This window comes from Sebastes umbrosus, chromosome 12 (genome assembly GCF_015220745.1).
Source record: "Sebastes umbrosus isolate fSebUmb1 chromosome 12, fSebUmb1.pri, whole genome shotgun sequence".
NCBI classification, from domain to species: Eukaryota; Metazoa; Chordata; class Actinopteri; order Perciformes; family Sebastidae; genus Sebastes; species Sebastes umbrosus.
The window spans coordinates 1,166,222-1,185,188 of NC_051280.1; the positions used below are offsets into that span (position 1 = coordinate 1,166,222).

Below are 18,967 nucleotides of genomic sequence, written 5' to 3' on the forward strand. Positions count from 1 at the left end.
TCAATTTGATGAACATGAATTAAGAGGTTTTCATGTGATCGTCAATATTTCAATAAATATTGATGAATGTTTACTGAAATATTTTGATGATAATTGTTTCTATATTCATGTCATATAATAGTATATCATATTACCCACACCTACTGTAACTAAGAATCCAAACGTCTCCTCTAACGATAAAAACAAGCTGCTATCTGGAGATCTAAGAGTGTGTCCCAACTAGTCAGACTGCTACTGCAGACTGTAATTGGTTGGCCACACTGTAATTATTATGACTCATCTGAATGCATTTTGAGAAATCTCAAATGTAATTATAGATCCATGTTTCTCTTGATTATCCTTTTTATTATTATTATTATTATTATTATTATTATTCTTGCCATACACTTGTGCCCACATGTGCACAAACCTCACAGGTGTGACGGAGACTCTCAGGACATCTTAACGTCGCCTCGCTGTGGGAAACATTCTGATTCTGCAGCATAATTAAGAGGGTTCAACATCATCTTTGAGCTCACACTTCACCACCACTCTCAACAACGGTGCTAACTCAGGTCGACTTTTCATTAAAATAACTCGTTTGGTGTATAAGACCAACGCCGAACGGAAGAGTAGACTGTAGCGCTCAGTTCATCCTTCCTGCTGTCATTGTGGATGTTGTGCTTAGTCGTCACTAATCAACGCAACGCAGAGCGGGAGGCTGCATCTCTGCTGCTGAACAGACACTGAACAGCCACACACACACACACACGTACTCTCTCTCTGTGACTACTATCTAAGCAGACTCTGGGTGTGTGGAGCTTACCTGGAGGCGGGCTGCAGAGTGATAGTCTCTTCTAACTGAACTCTCAGCTCTTCACGGCACTTTAAATGTCTTTCTCTTCGTCTCGTCTCTGTCCGTCTTTTTAGTTTCTGTCAGCAGGATATTTGTGTCAGACTCAGACAGTCAGGTGCAGTAAACCCCACCTCTCCACCTCTCTACCTCTCAACCTCTACCTCTCTGTCACCGCCTCTCTCCACCTCTGTGTCACTGCCTCTCTTCACCTCTCTACCTCTCCACCTCTCTGTCTCCGCCTCTCTCCACCTCTCTACCTCTCCACCTCTCTGTTACCGCCTCTCTCTCCCTCTCTACCTCTCTGTCACCGCCCCTCTCCACCTGTCGCTGCTGCGCTGTAACAACATGACTCCACCTCAGTAAATAATGCTGGCTTTACCAGTCTGACTGGCACACCAGTCCCTGTGAGTCAGCACAGCTCACAGCTCCACCCACTTTATAGGACTTGAATAGTTGTAATCCACAGAAGACAATCGACAAATATGTATTTTGTATTTGTATTAAAGTAAAATCTACAAAAAATACATGGGGCGATTTGCAAATATGCATAACTTAGTCTGTAAAGACATTTTAAAAATGTTAGAGGTTTGCATGTAACGTGATAGCCTACATATGTATTTGTGAATCCATTTGTACACGTGAAATGACTTTTGCACATTAATGACGCGTCTCCCGTCAGTTTGTGGACAAAGTGACATTTGTGACTTCCCTCCTGTTTGTTTGTGGACTTTTGTCCCATCCATACTGCAGCCGTTAGCACGGTCCTGGTCCTGGTCCTGGTCCTGGTCCTGGAAGACGGTGTGAAGCCTGCTGTCTTCAGTGTAAATGCTTGTTTAATACTTTATTTAAGTTTAAATAATGGTAGTAATATTTGGGTTTTGTGGTTGCATCTCTGTCCCTCTCAGGACTCGTTGAGACCTTTCCATTCTGTCCAGTTTACAAACGTAAACGTAACGTTACTTATTTGAACCCAAACCATGACCTGTTCGTCCCTAAACCTAATGAAGTAGTTTTGTTGCCTGTATACCTAAATAGTTTCTGTAGTGGCAGCATGTCATTTAACACATTAGCCATGTGTCTTCACCAGTTAACCAGTCACTCCATTTATGTTAGAAGTTTGGTTTAAACTGGTACAAAAAAGTTCAGCATCACTTTAACTGGGATTAAAGGTTACTGGTGACCCAGACCTTTATCCAGCCATATCGCTGTCGATTGTACTGCTAATGAAAAGATAAACACACAGATGGAAAGCTGAAGATCTTGCCGTTCTAAAGGTGTAGGTCGTCATTCTATCATGAAGGCAAGGGGTTGGAGTTTGACCCTGAAGTGACCTTCATGCTCCGTTTTTGTGTTTTTCTCAGGTTAAAAGCTTTTAAAAAGTACCCTTAAAAAAACTTGTCTGTGATCTTCTGATATCTGATCTAATCAGCTTGAACACATCTGGGAAATCATCAAGAGTCATAAAATCAGTTTTCTGCAACCGCCAGGCCCTCAGGGGCCAAATTTGCAGCGCCCCGATATCTATATGTTTTCATAACATATAAATCTACATCTGTGCCAAATGTGTTGCTTTTATTGCAATATGCAGAATTGTTATGCTTAACTGCCCCGCTACAGTGAACAACTTTCATTAGAAGGGACGGTATTCACTTTTCTCCATGATGAGTCAGAGGACAAAATATAATAATGCAATAGAGGATTCTCTTTACTATTGCAGTGTAAAAGGGACTGTTTGTAACTTTTTACACATATAAATCATTGCTGGTCGGTGTCTCATGCGCGCTCGCGTGTGGCTACGCTGTTCAGACTCAGACTCCAACACAAACTACACGGAAGCACCAAAACCATTAAGTTGTATCTAGTGAAGCCCGTCTGTTAAACAGTGTTGGCCGCGGTCGGAGGACGCGGGGGAGACCGTAGCTTTGGTCTCCAGGACCGGAGTCTCTGCTGTACTCTGCTCCTCTGCCTGCCTTCACTCACACACCGCGCTCGTTCTCTCTCTCTCTCTCTCTCTCTCTCTCTCTCTCTCTCCACCTCTCACGTGCATGCTGCTCACTCCACACTGCAGAAGAGTTAGTTTAGCTCTGAGAATATCTAGTGAATGTTCAGTGGACGTTTGTGCAGAAATAACTGCTGCAGCTCCTCCAGACCAACAGAGGTTTCCCGTGTCTTGTGAAGTGACGGGGCTCCGCAGAGAGAAACGTTATCGTCTCCGACCAAAACTCCGGCGTCTCCCCTGTTCCCTCCGTCCGCGGTCGGGAGGCTGAGGCAGGGAAAGCCAACACTAGGATCAGCATTGATTCATGGAGAGACCTTCGTCCGGTCAGCTAACATTACTGCCAAGCAGCTGAAATAGTGATAAAGTGATATTGTGCTTTTAATGACGTGTGTCGCCTCACTGTTTTGTCGGATGCTCGCTCACATTCAGGTAGCGCGTGCCAATGGGCGAGCGCGAGCAACAGGACGCTGACTGTTGTTGACATTGCGGCAACAAGTGTCGCTGTTACAACCAATTTCTGATTCTTACAAACCTTTAAAGGTTTGAATCAGATGTTAAAAAAAATAAAGATCTCACCTGTTCCCTCATGCGCTCCTGGTGTCCCATGATAATGGCAGCATGGTGAGGATACTTCTGCCTCAGGTGGTCCAGGAAGGCCTCCTTCTTCCTCTCAGAGTGCTGCAGCACCAGGCTGTCCAGCTGGCCGTCCCTGCTGGTGGCACAAACAGCAGTGATGTAGCTTCGAGGTAAGGTGCTGGGAGAGCGTGGAGCTGGACCACAGGAGGAGAAGAAGTCCGGCTTAGAGAGCACACTGCTGTTGGACAGACGCTCAGTGCTGCTGTCCACAGCAGTAGAAGAAGATGGTACTCTGGACAGGGAGTTTCCTGGATCTGAGTGGGATGGATGAGACAGGAAAGGAGTGAGGAAACAAGATGAGATAGAGAGAAAAAAGAATAGACGAAAGAAAAGAAAGGACAGAAAAAACTAAAGAGATGAAATTCATGGCTATACACACTTGTCACAGGTTGCAACTGTGTGTCTTCCCTTTTCTCCCTGACTTGACAAAACTGAATAAGTTGAAATATTGACCATATGTATACATTGTTCAAGCTCACTCAGTTTCACTTCACAATTAATCTCTGGAGGGATCTGATTCTGTGAAGTAAACCCATAAGGCAGCCTCTGATTCTGTACTTTCCTCTTAAACAGTACAACGTTTAGTTGAAAATGTAGTTCCTCTGAACTTCTCTCCGAGCTTCCTTCAGAGCTTCTCTCTGAGCTTCTCTCCGAGTTTCCCTCAGAGCTTCCCTCAGAGCTTCTCTCAGAGCTTCTCTCAGAGCTTCTCTCCGAGCTTCTCAGAGATTCTCTCAGAGCTTCTCTCAGAGCTTCTCTCAGAGCTTCTCAGAGATTCTCTCAGAGCTTCTCTCCGAGCTTCCCTCAGAGCTTCTCTCTGAGCTTCTCTCAGAGCTTCCGTCAGAGCTTCTCTCAGAGCTTCTCTCCGAGCTTCTCTCAGAGCTTCCGTCAGAGCTTCTCTTAGAGTTTCTCTCAGAGCTTCTCTCAGAGCTTCCGTCAGAGCTTCTCTCAGAGCTTCTCTCAGAGCTTCCGTCAGAGCTTCTCTCAGAGCTTCTCTCCGAGCTTCCCTCAGAGCTTCTCTCTGAGCTTCTCTCAGAGTTTCCCTCAGAGCTTCTCTCAGAGCTTCCGTCAGAGCTTCTCTCAGAGCTTCTCTCCGAGCTTCCCTCAAAGCTTCTCAATTTGAATCCAAACAATATGCTGCTTTTAGCCTATTTTTGTATGGATCAGTTGCTGTGATGTTGATATGCATCAGTGTGTGGATAAGTGCTGTAATAAAGGAGGAACAATATGCAGCTCTGCAAATGATGAGAACATCAGATTCATGGAAGCTCAAAATAAGATACAGTACAACACAGCATTCATTGAACTTCAGATATACACAGAGCTGGAGAGGGATTGTCACTGAAATATAGTGGGAACAGGGAATTACAAGAGTTCACATGGGCTAGTATCTGAAGCCTGAATAATACTGTTATCATGGGGTTTCCATATTTGATCACACTCGAGGTGAGGAACAAGTCAGGAACCAGATCAATGGGATTATCCATTAACGTTCCAAATCACTTAAAGGGACTATTTGTAACTTTCAGAAATGCTTCTTAACAGCGACACCTGTGGCCGTGAAATCAACGAAAGTCAGCGTCGAGCTCGCGCTTGCTCGCTCTAAATATACCTGAACGAGCATCGCTCAAAACAGTGAGGCGACACACGTCAGCTAAAACCACAATATCACTCTATATTTCAGCTGCTTGGCAGTAATGTTAGCTGACCAGACGAAGGTCTCTCCATGAATCACTGCTGATCCTAAAAAAAAAAGCCAACACTAAGATCAGATCTAACTCAACATCTGATCTTAGTGTTGGCTTTTTTTTAGGCTTTTACTGCCTCAGCGCAGGCTGATGCAGCGGGGCTCTGCAGCGTGTCTCCCTGCTCTCTCCGCCCGCAGCCGGAGAGAGCAGGGAGACACCGGCACCCGGTCGGTAACGAGACGATAACGTTACTAGCTGAGGAGCTCCGTCACTTCACAAGACACGGGAAACCTCTGTTTGTCTGGAGGAGCTGCAGCATTTATTTCTGCACAAACGTCCACTGTACATTCACTAGATATTCTCAGAGCTAAACTAACTCTTCTGCAGTGTGTAGTGAGCGCGCGTTCACGTCTAGAGGTGGAGCGAGCTGAGAACGCGCGCGCTCTCTGAGTGAAGGCAGGCAGGCAGAGGAGGAGAGGCAGCGGCCACACGCGAACGCGCATATGCGAGCGCGCATGTGTGGCGACCCGCTACATTTATACGCTTAAAAAGTTACAAACAGGCCCTTTAATGTTAACAGCTGCTAGAAGTTAGTTAGCCACTTAATGTTAACAGCTGCTAGCAGTTAGCCACTAAATGTTAACAGCTGCTAGCAGTTAGCCACTAAATGTTAACAGCTGCTAGCGGTTAGCCACTTAATGTTAACAGCTGCTAGCAGTTAGCCACTAAATGTTAACAGCTGCTAGCAATTAGCCACTAAATGTTAACAGCTGCTATATATAGCAGTTGTTAACATTAAGTGGCTAACTGCTGTAGCAGTTAGCCACTTAATGTTAACAGCTGCTAGCAGTTAGCTACTTAATGTTAACAGCTGCTAGCGGTTAGCCACTTAATGTTAACAGCTGCTAGCAATTAGCCCCTAAATGTTAACAGCTGCTAGCAATTAGCCACTAAATGTTAACAGCTGCTATATATAGCAGTTGGCCACTTAATGTTAACAGCTGCTAGCGGTTAGCCACTTAATGTTAACAGCTGCTAGCAGTTAGCCCCTAAATGTTAACAGCTGCTAGCAATTAGCCACTAAATGTTAACAGCTGCTATATATAGCAGTTGGCCACTTAATGTTAACAGCTGCTAGCAGTTAGCCACTTAATGTTAACAGCTGCTAGCAGTTAGCCACTTAATGTTAACAGCTGCTAGCAGTTAGCCACTTAATGTTAACAGCTGCTAGCAATTAGCCACTAAATGTTAACAGCTGCTAGCAGTTAGCCACTTAATGTTAACAGCTGCTAGCAGTTAGCCACTTCATTGTTAATACAGACTATACAGACTGACACACTGACCGACATACGTTTCTGTTCCACAGTGGGTTTTTGCTAAAAGAGGCTAAAGCCCCACAGATATGAGAGGAACTGCAGAGTTTGTGATAATTCTCTGTGGGTTTTCATTTACCGCCACACACATGCACACACACAGAGACTATCTCCATACCGCTGCCTCACACACCAACAGAAATGGTTCATGCATTAGAGAGTAGAGTGAATGGCACTGCTCCAGCCCTACAGCATCCTGCTGGGACTGATGCTGTCTACACAGCTGCTTGGCATTTCACATGGTCACACCTGCAGGCTCCAACATACACACATACACTGTAAAAAATGAATTCACAGCAGAAGTGACACATCAGCGGAGCAGAAACTCTGCACAAGTGACCGTCTGTCCAAACCACACTGTCTCTGACTTCACTTATTAATTCAAATACAGACTAGATGCCAACTGCTTTTACAGAAGCAAGCAGAGAAGAAGAATTGTCCTCTCGCTCCATGACTGAGTTATTGTGGTTTACAGTCTGGATATTGTTAGTTGGGATTAGTTGGTGATCTTCCTAACCTCCAGCAGCTGTGGACTAGAAACTAGTCAATCTGTTAAATGGACAAATGTTTTCAAGAGGTTACACAATATGTGATAAATATAGGCTACTAGAAAATTAATACTGTACGTTTACATATCTATGCTTTTTATTTTTTTCAGTTCACATTAATAAGTACTTCTCGTTTTATGATTGTTAGAGTTCACATTTTGATCAGTGGGAGAGAAGGAAAGATATCTGTATTATCTAAAGAACCGCCTGGGGTTCATATTTGGAAAAATAGAGTCAATGTGAATTAAAATGTTGTTTTTGGAAATGATAGCATAGCTATACTGTGATATGAATAGATACATATAAAGCTACACAAAGCTACTTTTTCAATTACAGATTCAGTTACATGACATTTAACTGAATAACAGCTCAGCCTGGGGAGTAGGCTACATCCATAGGAAGCCTGTGTTCTGCTATCAACTCGTATGCTTTTCTAGTCTTCTGACCATTCAAAGCGCTTTACACTACATTTCAATATTCACCCATTCACACACACATTCATACACTGATGGCAGAGGCTGCTAAGGTGCCAACTTTGCCCATCAGGATCTAATCTAAATACTTCACACACCGATGGCTATGCCTTCGGGAGCAATTTGGGATTAAGTGTCTTGCTGAAGGACACATCGACATGTGACCCGGAGCAGCCAGTGTTGTGGAGCTTGACCAGGAACTAAAAGTCAGGATATCTGCTGCCACTAAACGGGCTGTATGTAATCGCTCGGGGCAACTCCTCACCGTCAGTTTACGTCCACTAGAAGTTGTTGTTGTTGTTGCCACCGACAGGCTCAGACTGTTATTAGAAGTGTCTGACAGCATTATGGAAAGAACCCTACAGAGAAATAAAACATTTCTCTGACCTTTCACTTCCTGTTTGTCATTGTGTCATGTGACTTGTTGCCAGAAGACAACAGTGGAAACGTGAGTGAGAGTTGGAGAGAGGAGTACCGGTGTTGTCAGAGCTTGTTGTGTTGGAGTACAGAGAACGTAGCTTAGTGGTATCTAAAAGATTTCCATTGTCATGGCTGAGTATTTAGAGGATTTCCACAATGTGGATGAGATGCAAGGTTTCAGAAGGAGACTTCTCAGAGCAAACAAACAGACGGGATCAAGTGAAAGATCAGAGAAATGTTTTATTTCTCTGTAGGGTTCTTTCCATAATGCTGTCAGACACTTCTAATAACAGTCTGAGCCTGTCAGCGGCAACAACAACAACTTTTAGTGGACGTAAACTGACGGTGAGGAGTTGCCTCCAGCGATTACATTACAGCCCGTTTAGCTACTGCCGTCTGCAGCGTTCTCCTTCAATACTGGACCAGTTTCAGAAAGTGTTGTTCCCATTATTCACTTAAACACAGAAACATGGGAGAATAGGCTCCAGGCTGAAAAACACCAACGTTACCCTTTAACTGCTAATACTACCTCAGGAGTATCTTTTTAAACTCATTTCTTGTAGAGTACAGATACGCAGTATGTGGGCTCCCCTCACACACAGTTTCATCATCCTGACATTTGGAGTTGTCCTGGAGCTTTGCTGTCTCTAATGAAGACACTGTCACTCACTGGTTGGATGGAAAATGGCTTTAGTGTGCTACAACTCCAGCAGGATCATCAGGAGAGCCTGCTGCTGTGGTCACGTCATAGATTCACTTAGACTTACATTATCCATATTACCATAGAGGATTGTGGGAAAGAAGTTGAATTTTATATATCTAGATATCACCCAATATGTCAATTTCCCAACCCATAACAAAGGACACATGCTTGATCTAATCTGCTGCACTGGTATCACCCCTCATAAGCTCACTAATGCTGACCTACCCATCTCGGACCACAAAGTCATCCTGTTTGAAGTCTACGCCCCCCTATCTAAAATAAAAGAGCAACGGACCATCTCCTTCAGAAACATCAAGCATATCAACCCCACAGATCTCATCACCCTTATTAACTCCTCCCCCACTTCTCCCCCATCCGCCTCCCCTGCTGAACTGGTGAATCATTACAATAACTGTCTCTCCTCTTCCCTGGATACCCTGGCTCCCCTGAAAACCCGCACAGTCTCCTTAACCCACACCGCTCCCTGGTACACCCCTGACCTCCGCCATCTCAAAACCACCGGCCGTCAACTAGAACGGTTATACAAAAAGACTGGACTTTCAGTGCACATCCAACTTTACACAGAACACCTCCACCGTTACAAGAATGCTCTCTCCACCGCCAAATCCTCCTACTACTCCAACCTCATCAGTACCGGTCAAGGTAACACCAGAACCCTCTTCTCAACAGTAAACCACCTTCTTCAGCCTCCACAAGAATCATTAACTCCTCCCTCACCACTGGTATTGTACCCCCCACCCTCAAAACTGCTGCAATTACACCAACCCTCAAAAAACCCGGTGCTGACCCAGCTGATCTGAACCACTACAGGCCCATCTCCAACCTCACCTTCATCTCCAAAACCCTTGAGAGAGTGGTCGCCGCCCCACTTCAGTCCCACCTCAACTCAAACAACCTCCATGAACCCTTCCAATCTGGTTTCAGCCCCAAACACAGTACTGAAACAGCCCTGGTCAAAATCACCAACGACCTCCTCCGTGCAGCTGACTCTGGACTGCTCACCATCCTCATCCTCCTCGATCTCACTGCTGCCTTTGACACCATCTCCCACCCACTACTCATCACACGTCTGACTGATATTGGTATCACTGGTGTTGCACTCACATGGTTATCCTCATACCTCACCGACAGACAACAATTTGTAAAACTGGGCAATCACAGGTCAAGGTGTTCCGCTGTTTCACTGGGTGTCCCCCAAGGGTCAGTATTGGGTCCACTCATGTTTATCATTTACCTCCTTCCCCTTGGCACTATCCTCCGTCATCACAATGTCCTATTCCACTGTTATGCCGACGACACACAGGTCTACATTTCAACTACACCCACTGCTAACCTGCCACCTGCCTCCCTCACCACCTGCCTACAACACATCAGGAGCTGGATGAGCAGGAACTTTTTAAAACTAAACAGCAATAAAACCGAGGCCCTGCTCATTGGCTCCAATACAACATCTCCAAATCTCAACACACCACTGCTGAAAACCTCACCATTGATGGCTTCTCAGTACCATTCTCCACCCATGTCAAGAGTCTTGGGGTCACCCTGGACAGCACCCTCTCCTTTACATCCCACATAAAAAACGTCACCCGGACTGCCTTCTTCCACCTCCGCAACATCCCCAGACTCCGCCCATCCTTGTCCCACTCCAGCACTGAAATCCTGGTTCACGCTTTTGTTACACCCCGGATCGACTATTGCAACGCTGTCCTCTCTGGCATTCCCATCAAACTACTTAACAGACTCCAAATCATTCAGAACTCTGCCGCCCGGATCATCACCCGCACCAAATCCTCCGACCACATCACCCCCACCCTCATCCAACTATAATGGCTCCCTGTTAAATCCCGGATCGACTAAAAAAACCTTCTGCTTACCTACAATATCTAGATAGAAGAAGTATTTCTTTAGGACTCATACAAAGCCATACGCTATGATTTATGTTATGATTTATGGATGACAGATGGACACCACTGTTGCTCTGCCTCCATCATGCTCTTACGTTGGGCTCCTCTTTCAAACCGCCGTGTGCAACGTGTATAGTGTAACCAACAGTATTTAACTGTACTACACATCATCTACAGTCATGTTACAATATGTTGCTGTTGAAAAATGCTGTGAGCTACTTTCATTATTTTGTCCCATGATGCATTGCAATATACAGTTACACTTTGTGAAATAACAGAACAAGAGGTTACTGTAAAATGTTGCTGTATACATTACAGTGCAATACATCTGCAGGTTGTTCAGAGCTCCATTTCCTGTGACATAAAAACTGTGTGGCCAATTGTCTGTCTTGGGTCAAACACTCCTGATACACTTGTACCCATGTTTGCTGCCCAAGGATGGAGATCAGTGCAGTGAGTGAGCCACTGGCATCACGACCTATTTCAGTGATGAAGGCTAAAAAGTTCTCTTGCCAAGTCAAATAGTATCTGTGCTCCAGTCAGCTGACGCTCCTGAGTTCTGGGCAAAAGAGACCTCATTATTTTCATCTATGCCACTGTTTGGCAGCAGGAGGGAGGGGAGGGGTGGGCATGAGAGCGATGACAACTTGTCAGTGTTGTTGCAGTTGCTTGTTTGCTGATAGAAGTCAATGTAAAAGGTTTCTTGATGTCCCAGATAGTCACACACTAACTGAAACATGTGATGGTTTCATTGCAACTTTTGTCCTCCAGGAGATCAATGTGTTCTTTCCTTTTGTAGACATTCACACACATACATCTAATTTACATGAGTCTGTGAAGAGGAACTCTAAAACAAGTCTGTACACCGTGTCGTCCAACCACGTCAAAACCAAAAGTAGTATTTCCTGTTCTGAATAACCACACTGGAAAGGGGAGGGGTTGTTAATAGGGATTAGTGGTGGATAGAAATGACCAGTGTTAGGGGGTTATATTCAACATAGGGTTAGGGGGTTATATACAAGACACTGACCTGTTTGTCGCTTTCATAGACCTGACCAAGGCTTTTGACCTGGTCAGCAGGTCTTTTCCAGATTCTCCCAAAGATAGGGTGCCCACCAAAACTGCAGAGCTTAATAGAATCCTTCCACAACAACATGAAGGGGACAGTGCAGTTCAACGGCAGTTCCTCCGAGCCCTTTGACATACACAGTGGTGTGAAGCAAGGCTGCGTCCTTGCTCCCACACTCTTTGGGATCTTCTTCTCTCTGCTCCTGAAGCATGCCTTTGGCGCCGCAACAGAGGGAGTCTACCTCCACACCAGATCAGACGGCAAGCTTTTAGAGCGAAGACCAAAGTCCGTGTAGCCCTCATTAGAGACATGCTGTTTGCCGATGACGCAGCTGTTGTTACCCACACTCAGCAAGTACTTCAGACACTGATGGATCACTTTTCCAAGGCCTGCAAAGACTTCGGATTGACCATCAGCCAGAGTGGGGTGAGTGTGGGAAAACAGCAAGCTAACAGTTAAAACCAAGATGGCAGTATACAACGCCTGCGTCGTCAGCACACTGCTGTACGGCAGAGAGACGTGGACAACCTACAGCAGACAGGAGAGACGACTCAACTCCTTCCATCTAAGAAGCCTCCGCCGCATCCTGGGCATATCCTGGCAAGACAAAATAAGCAACACCGAGGTTCTGACCCGCGCTGGCCTCACCAGCATGCACACTCAGCTCAGACAGCGCAGGCTGCGCTGGCTGGGCCACGTATGTCGCATGGAGGATGGTCGCATCCCCAAAGACCTCCTCTATGGAGAACTTGCAACTGGGAGCAGAACAACAGACCGCCCCCACCTGCGCTTCAAAGATGTCCGCAGGCAAGACATGAAGGCCCTAGACATCGACACCAAGTCCTGGGAGGCTCTTGCAGTTGACCGCACAAGGTGGAGAAGCACTTTGCACCAACATCTAATGACAGGGGAACAAAAACTTAAGGACACAGCGGCAGACAAGAGGGCCCGCAGGAAAGAACACAGCAGTGCAGGCAGACCAGAAACAACACACAGATGCGACCTCTGTTATCGAGACTGCCACTCTCGCATAGGGCTTTTTAGCCACAAGAGACGCTGTACCAGACAGCCAGATCCGTAGGATGCGCCAACCATGGTCATACCCTGACCGACGGAGGCCTATTACAGGGTTAGGGGGTTATATTCAACATAGGGTTAGGGGGTTATATACAAGACACTGATCCGTCATGTAGTCGACATCATAGATACCAAGTATACAAAACTAAATAACTTAACATATACAAATAACCCTAATTAATGTCAAAGTCCATCTGCATTTGAACTCAACACATCCATCCAAGAACTACACTTCCAACTGTTGTCAAAGAAATCCTGTTAATGAAGAACAAATACAAATCAGTAGATTCTAAGTCTAATTCCTCATCTACCCTCTCAGGCTTAAAGTGCTCAGTTTTGTAATCCAGAATGCCTCCCTCTCCAGATCTCCCCCTATCTTGGTCAAACATACCTTCTGAACCCCCCTCTAGTGTAGATTTCAGGGAAGAGACTCCACAATTCATTTCCAAAAATGTGCTGCTAAAGGAGAGGGTTTAAGTTTCAGTTCCATTTAAACTTAACTTAAAGTCTTAACTGTAAAATGTAACAAAGTAGCAATCCTTAATATTTCAGTCCTCGTTGATTTGGCGACGCCCTATTTACTGGTGGTAACAACAAATGTGCTTTAGTTGGTTATGTGGCTCTGCAGCTGTTCGTCTAACAGCTCACTGTGGCTGCTCCTCATATATATGTTTTGCCAGTTAAATGCTTTTATTGTGAAACTGCAGCAGTAGGGACTGTTTGGTTAGTATTAGCAGGAACTTAATACATCATGTTATCTGGGAAAGTCACCACAGACACCCACTTAGTAATACTGCAAACATATACTGTAAATATCGCAATACTTTCATCAGTGGGCCATAGGCTCCGTCCCCGTTGTGTTTCCTCATTCAGCGACAGATAGCGACGTGAGTAACACAGTTATGTGTGTACAGTATTCAGTTAGATGTCCCCCGGTTCTGTTCTGTCATACATTCCTGAGTCCAGCAGTATTGTCCTGTCTCGTCCCGGTGGATTATAGCCCGCCGCTGATTAGTTACATTCCCTCTCGTATCATCACATTCCGCCCTTTGACTGTAAAGTGAAGCTAATCTCTCCGTGCTGGAGGGCAGAGGAACACAGGAAGGGAGGCAGCGAGAGGCAGAGAGGCAGGGAGAGAAAGGCACACGGTGGGATGGCCAATAAATTTTAACATGTGCTTTTACGAACTCGTCATGCAGAAACCGATGAGCTCTGTAGAGAGAAAAAGAACAACTGCTTTCAGTGGGTCTATCACAAAATGTTGTGAAATAATCTAAATAATGTCTAATTGAACATTAACACTGTTGTCTCTCACCTGTATCGATACAAATGAACTCAGAGAAACGTGGGAAAAGAAGCTTATTGACGATTTAAGTCATGTGTTCCCAGCCTTTTTGGCTAATGACCTCTTATAATGAAGTAATATTTAATATTACTATTATTATATTGATACATGTATAATCTACTTGTGACCCCTTGCTGCATTTGACTAAGAGCAGTGAGCAGTTTCATCACAGATTGTTTCATATGACTAATTACTAGAGTAAATAGAAAGGTTATCCAGTAGTTCACAAGAAACAAGGAGAAAGAAAGAGTGAATAGTATTTTACATATATATTTAGTGTAGCAAAACATGTTTTTCCTTTTTGGCTGGACCGCAGAGGGACAGCCCTACAAACGCAAAAGTCTGTGAGTGACTTACTGACTGACTGAGTGACTGACTGACTGACTGACTGACTGACTGACTGACTGAGTGACTGACTGAGTGAGTGCCTGACTGACTGACTGACTGACTGACTGAGTGACTGACTGACTGAGTGAGTGACTGACTGACTGACTGAGTGAGTGATGAAGTTACAGGATTGGTCGGCCGACTGTTGGAGGTTCCTCATTGGTCGTTGCTCTTTCAAAATGAAAAGGCGGAGAACAGTTCTGTGTTTAGGTGTTCTGGGGAGCGTGTCAGTGGTTCAATGTATCATTACATCATGCTGTTGTTGTACATGTGCTATTGTTTATGTTCGTTTAAGTTACGTTATGTTGTGCTTCGTATTGTGTTACCGTGCATTCACACCAAGCGCAAAGAACGTTTTCGCCTTGCTTTCCTCCTGACTGTATCTCACAAGCCACACGTCGCTACTGCGGGATGAACCCAAAATAATAATAATAATAATAGAATAAACGGATCAAAATGATGCCGAAATAACGACATTATGATGTCGATTTGTAAAATGACCGAATTCATGCTTTCAGGTCTGTCCCCCACACAACAAGCAAACAACTTTCAAAATGCTTGTTTTCTGAATGGAGTTCAGATCAATCAATGCCCAACTATGCTAACATCGTAGCTACTCCATCAACACTCAACACAACGTCATCTAGGAATAAATACGGCAAAGACGTTGTTGTAAACAGATCAAAAGTGTGCCGAAATAACTACATAATGATGCTGATTGGTAAAAAGTCTGAATTCATGCTTTGTCAGGTCTGTTACCAAGACGACAAGGAAACAACTTTTAAAATGCTTGTTTTCTGAATGGAGTTCGGATCGATCAGTGCCAGGCTATGCTAACATTGTAGCTGCTCCATTAACACTCCATCCAGGAATAAATACGGCAGCAACAACGTCAGTGATGATAGCGGGAGAATCTCAACGCTGATAAACTTTTGCGAATTATGTACAATATATGTAGTTACACATCACTTATATGATGAATGCTTCTGATACACATGCTGTAATATGTATCTGTATCATGATACATATTGTATATGGTATCGTAATACACGGCCCTGTTGGCTTTCAGCCTCCTGCACCACTTTACTGTCCTCAAACTACTCACCTGAATATCTTTTAGTGCCCCAAAAATGAATGATATACAATAAATGTTGATACGTTGAAAATATTAACAACAGATGACCGTTCACCAACGTTTACTGATGAATTATAATAATCCTGTCTGTCTTCATGCTAAAAGAACCTTTTTACATGCTGACTGAAAACTCTCCTGAGAGGTTTGTCTGGTCTCGGTCTGGTCTCTGTGTGGTCTCTGTCTGGTCTCTGTGTGGTCTCTGTCTGGTCTCGGTCTGGTCTCTGTGTGGTCTCTGTGTTGTCTCTGTCTGGTCTCTGTCTGGTCTCTGTGTGGTCTCTGTGTGGTCTCTGTCTGGTCTCTGTGTGGTCTCTGTGTGGTCTCTGTCTGGTCTCTGTGTGGTCTCTGTCTGGTCTCTGTGTGGTCTCTGTGTGGTCTCGGTCTGGTCTCTGTGTGGTCTCTGTCTGGTCTCTGTGTGGTCTCTGTCTGGTCTCGGTCTGGTCTCTGTGTGGTCTCTGTGTGGTCTCTGTGTGGTCTCTGTCTGGTCTCTGTCTGGTCTCTGTGTCATCTCTGTCTGGTCTCTGTGTCGTTTCTGTCTGGTCTCTGTGTGGTCTCTGTGTGGTCTCTGTGTGGTCTCTGTCTGGTCTCTGTGTGGTCTCTGTCTGGTCTCTGTGTGGTCTCTGTGTGGTCTCTGTCTGGTCTCTGTGTGGTCTCTGTCTGGTCTCTGTGTGGTCTCTGTGTGGTCTCTGTGTGGTCTCGGTCTGGTCTCTGTGTGGTCTCTGTCTGGTCTCTGTGTGGTCTCTGTCTGGTCTCGGTCTGGTCTCTGTGTGGTCTCTGTGTTGTCTCTGTCTGGTCTCTGTCTGGTCTCTGTGTGGTCTCTGTGTGGTCTCTGTCTGGTCTCTGTGTCATCTCTGTCTGGTCTCTGTGTCATCTCTGTCTGGTCTCTGTGTGGTCTCTGTGTGGTCTCTGTGTGGTCTCTGTCTGGTCTCTGTGTGGTCTCTGTCTGGTCTCTGTGTGGTCTCTGTGTGGTCTCTGTCTGGTCTCTGTGTGGTCTCTGTGTGGTCTCTGTCTGGTCTCTGTGTGGTCTCTGTCTGGTCTCTGTGTGGTCTCTGTGTGGTCTCTGTGTGGTCTCGGTCTGGTCTCTGTGTGGTCTCTGTCTGGTCTCTGTGTGGTCTCTGTCTGGTCTCGGTCTGGTCTCTGTGTGGTCTCTGTGTTGTCTCTGTCTGGTCTCTGTCTGGTCTCTGTCTGGTCTCTGTGTGGTCTCTGTGTGGTCTGTGTGTAGTCTCTGTCTGGTCTCTGTCTGGTCTCTGTCTGGTCTCTGTGTGGTCTCTGTGTGGTCTCTGTCTGGTCTCTGTCTGGTCTCTGTGTCATCTCTGTCTGGTCTTTGTGTCGTTTCTGTCTGGTCTCTGTGTAGTCTCTGTGTGGTCTCTGTGTGGTCTCTGTCTGGTCTCTGTGTGGTCTCTGTGTGGTCTCTGTCTGGTCTCTGTGTCGTCTCTGTCTGGTCTCTGTGTGGTCTCTGTCTGGTCTCTGTGTGGTCTCTGTGTGGTCTCTGTCTGGTCTCTGTCTGGTCTCTGTGTCGTCTCTGTCTGGTCTCTGTGTGGTCTCTGTGTGGTCTCTGTCTGGTCTCTGTCTGGTCTCTGTGTGGTCTCTGTGTGGTCTCTGTGTGGTCTGTGTGTAGTCTCTGTCTGGTCTCTGTGTCGTCTCTGTCTGGTCTCTCTCTGGTCTCTGTCTGGTCTCTGTGTGGTCTCTGTGTGGTCTCTGTGTGGTCTCTGTCTGGTCTCTGTCTGGTCTCTGTGTGGTCTCTGTCTGGTCTCTGTGTGGTCTCTGTGTGGTCTCTGTGTGGTCTGTGTGTAGTCTCTGTCTGGTCTCTGTCTGGTCTCTGTGTAGTCTCTGTGTGGTCTCTGTGTAATCTCTGTCTGGTCTCTGTGTGGTCTCTGTGTGGTCTCTGTGTGGTCTGTGTGTAGTCTCTGTCTGGTCTCTGTCTGGTCTCGGTGTGGTCTCTGTCTGGTCTCTGTCTGGTCTCTGTCTGGTCTCTGTGTGGTCTCTGTGTGGTCTCTGTCCGGTCTCTGTGTCCTCGTCACAGTGAACACCAGCAGTAGCATACAGACCTCACCTTTAACTCTCTCCTGTCCTCTTCCTTTCCTTTATTTTCTTCTTTTATTGATGTTTAATTTCAACGTCTTTTTCATAATATCAATGCTTGTTAAAGATGTACACCTACAGCCCGGCTCCTACAGCCTGGCTCCTACACCTACAGCCCGGCTCCTACAGCCTGGCTCCTACACCTACAGCCCGGCTCCTACACCTACAGCCTGGCTCCTACACCTACAGCCCGGCTCGTACAGCCTGGCTCCTACACCTACAGCCCGGCTCCTACAGCCTGGCTCCTACACCTACAGCCCGGCTCCTACAGCCTGGCTCCTACAGCCCGGCTCCTACAGCCTGACTCCTACACCTACAGCCCGGCTCCTACACCTACAGCCTGGCTCCTACAGCTTGGCTCCTACACCTACAGCCCGGCTCCTACAGCCTGGCTCCTACAGCCTGGCTCCTACACCTACAGCCCGGCTCCTACACCTACAGCCTGGCTCCTACAGCCTGGCTCCTACACCTACAGCCCGGCTCCTACAGCCCGGCTCCTACAGCCTGGCTCCTACACCTACAGCCTGGCTCCTACACCTACAGCCCAGCTCCTACAGCCTGGCTCCTACACCTACAGCCCGGCTCCTACAGCCCGGATCCTACAGCCCGGCTCCTACAGCCTGGCTCCTACACCTACAGCCTGGCTCCTACAGCCCGGCTCCTATAGCCCGGCTCCTACAGCCTGGCTCCTACACCTACAGCCCGGCTCCTACACCTACAGCCTGGCTCCTACACCTACAGCCCGGCTCCTACAGCCTGGCTCCTACACCTACAGCCCAGCTCCTACACCTACAGCCTGGCTCCTACACCTACAGCCTGGCTCCTACACCTACAGCCTGGCTCATTTACCTACAGCCTGGCTCCTACACCTACAGCCTGGCTCCTACAGCCTGGCTCCTACAGCTACAGCCTGGCTCCTACAGCCTGGTTCCTACACCTACAGCCTGGCTCCTACACCTATAGCCTGGCTCCTACAGCCTGGTTCCTACACCTACAGCCTGGCTCCTACACCTACAGCCTGGCTCCTACACCTACAGCCCGGCTCCTACAGCCTGGCTCCTACACCTACAGCCCGGCTCCTACAGCCCGGCTCCTACAGCCTGGCTCCTACACCTACAGCCCGGCTCCTATAGCCTGGCTCCTACACCTACAGCCTGGCTCCTACAGCCTGGCTCCTATAGCCCGGCTCCTACAGCCTGGCTCCTACACCTACAGCCTGGCTCCTACAGCCCGGCTCCTATAGCCCGGCTCCTACAGCCTGGCTCCTACAGCCTGGCT

General features: G+C 46.7%; 1 protein-coding gene across 1 annotated transcript in view; it reads right to left on the reverse strand.

The window, feature by feature from the left end:
• The window catches only part of si:ch211-207d6.2 (sickle tail protein homolog), a 110,123-nt gene that overhangs the window by 77,658 nt on the left and 13,498 nt on the right, over positions 1-18,967 (reverse strand). The window contains exon 2 of the mRNA XM_037787735.1: positions 3,411-3,724. Coding sequence (XP_037643663.1) covers positions 3,411-3,724 — 314 coding nt within the window. The remainder of the gene's footprint in view (positions 1-3,410; positions 3,725-18,967) is intronic.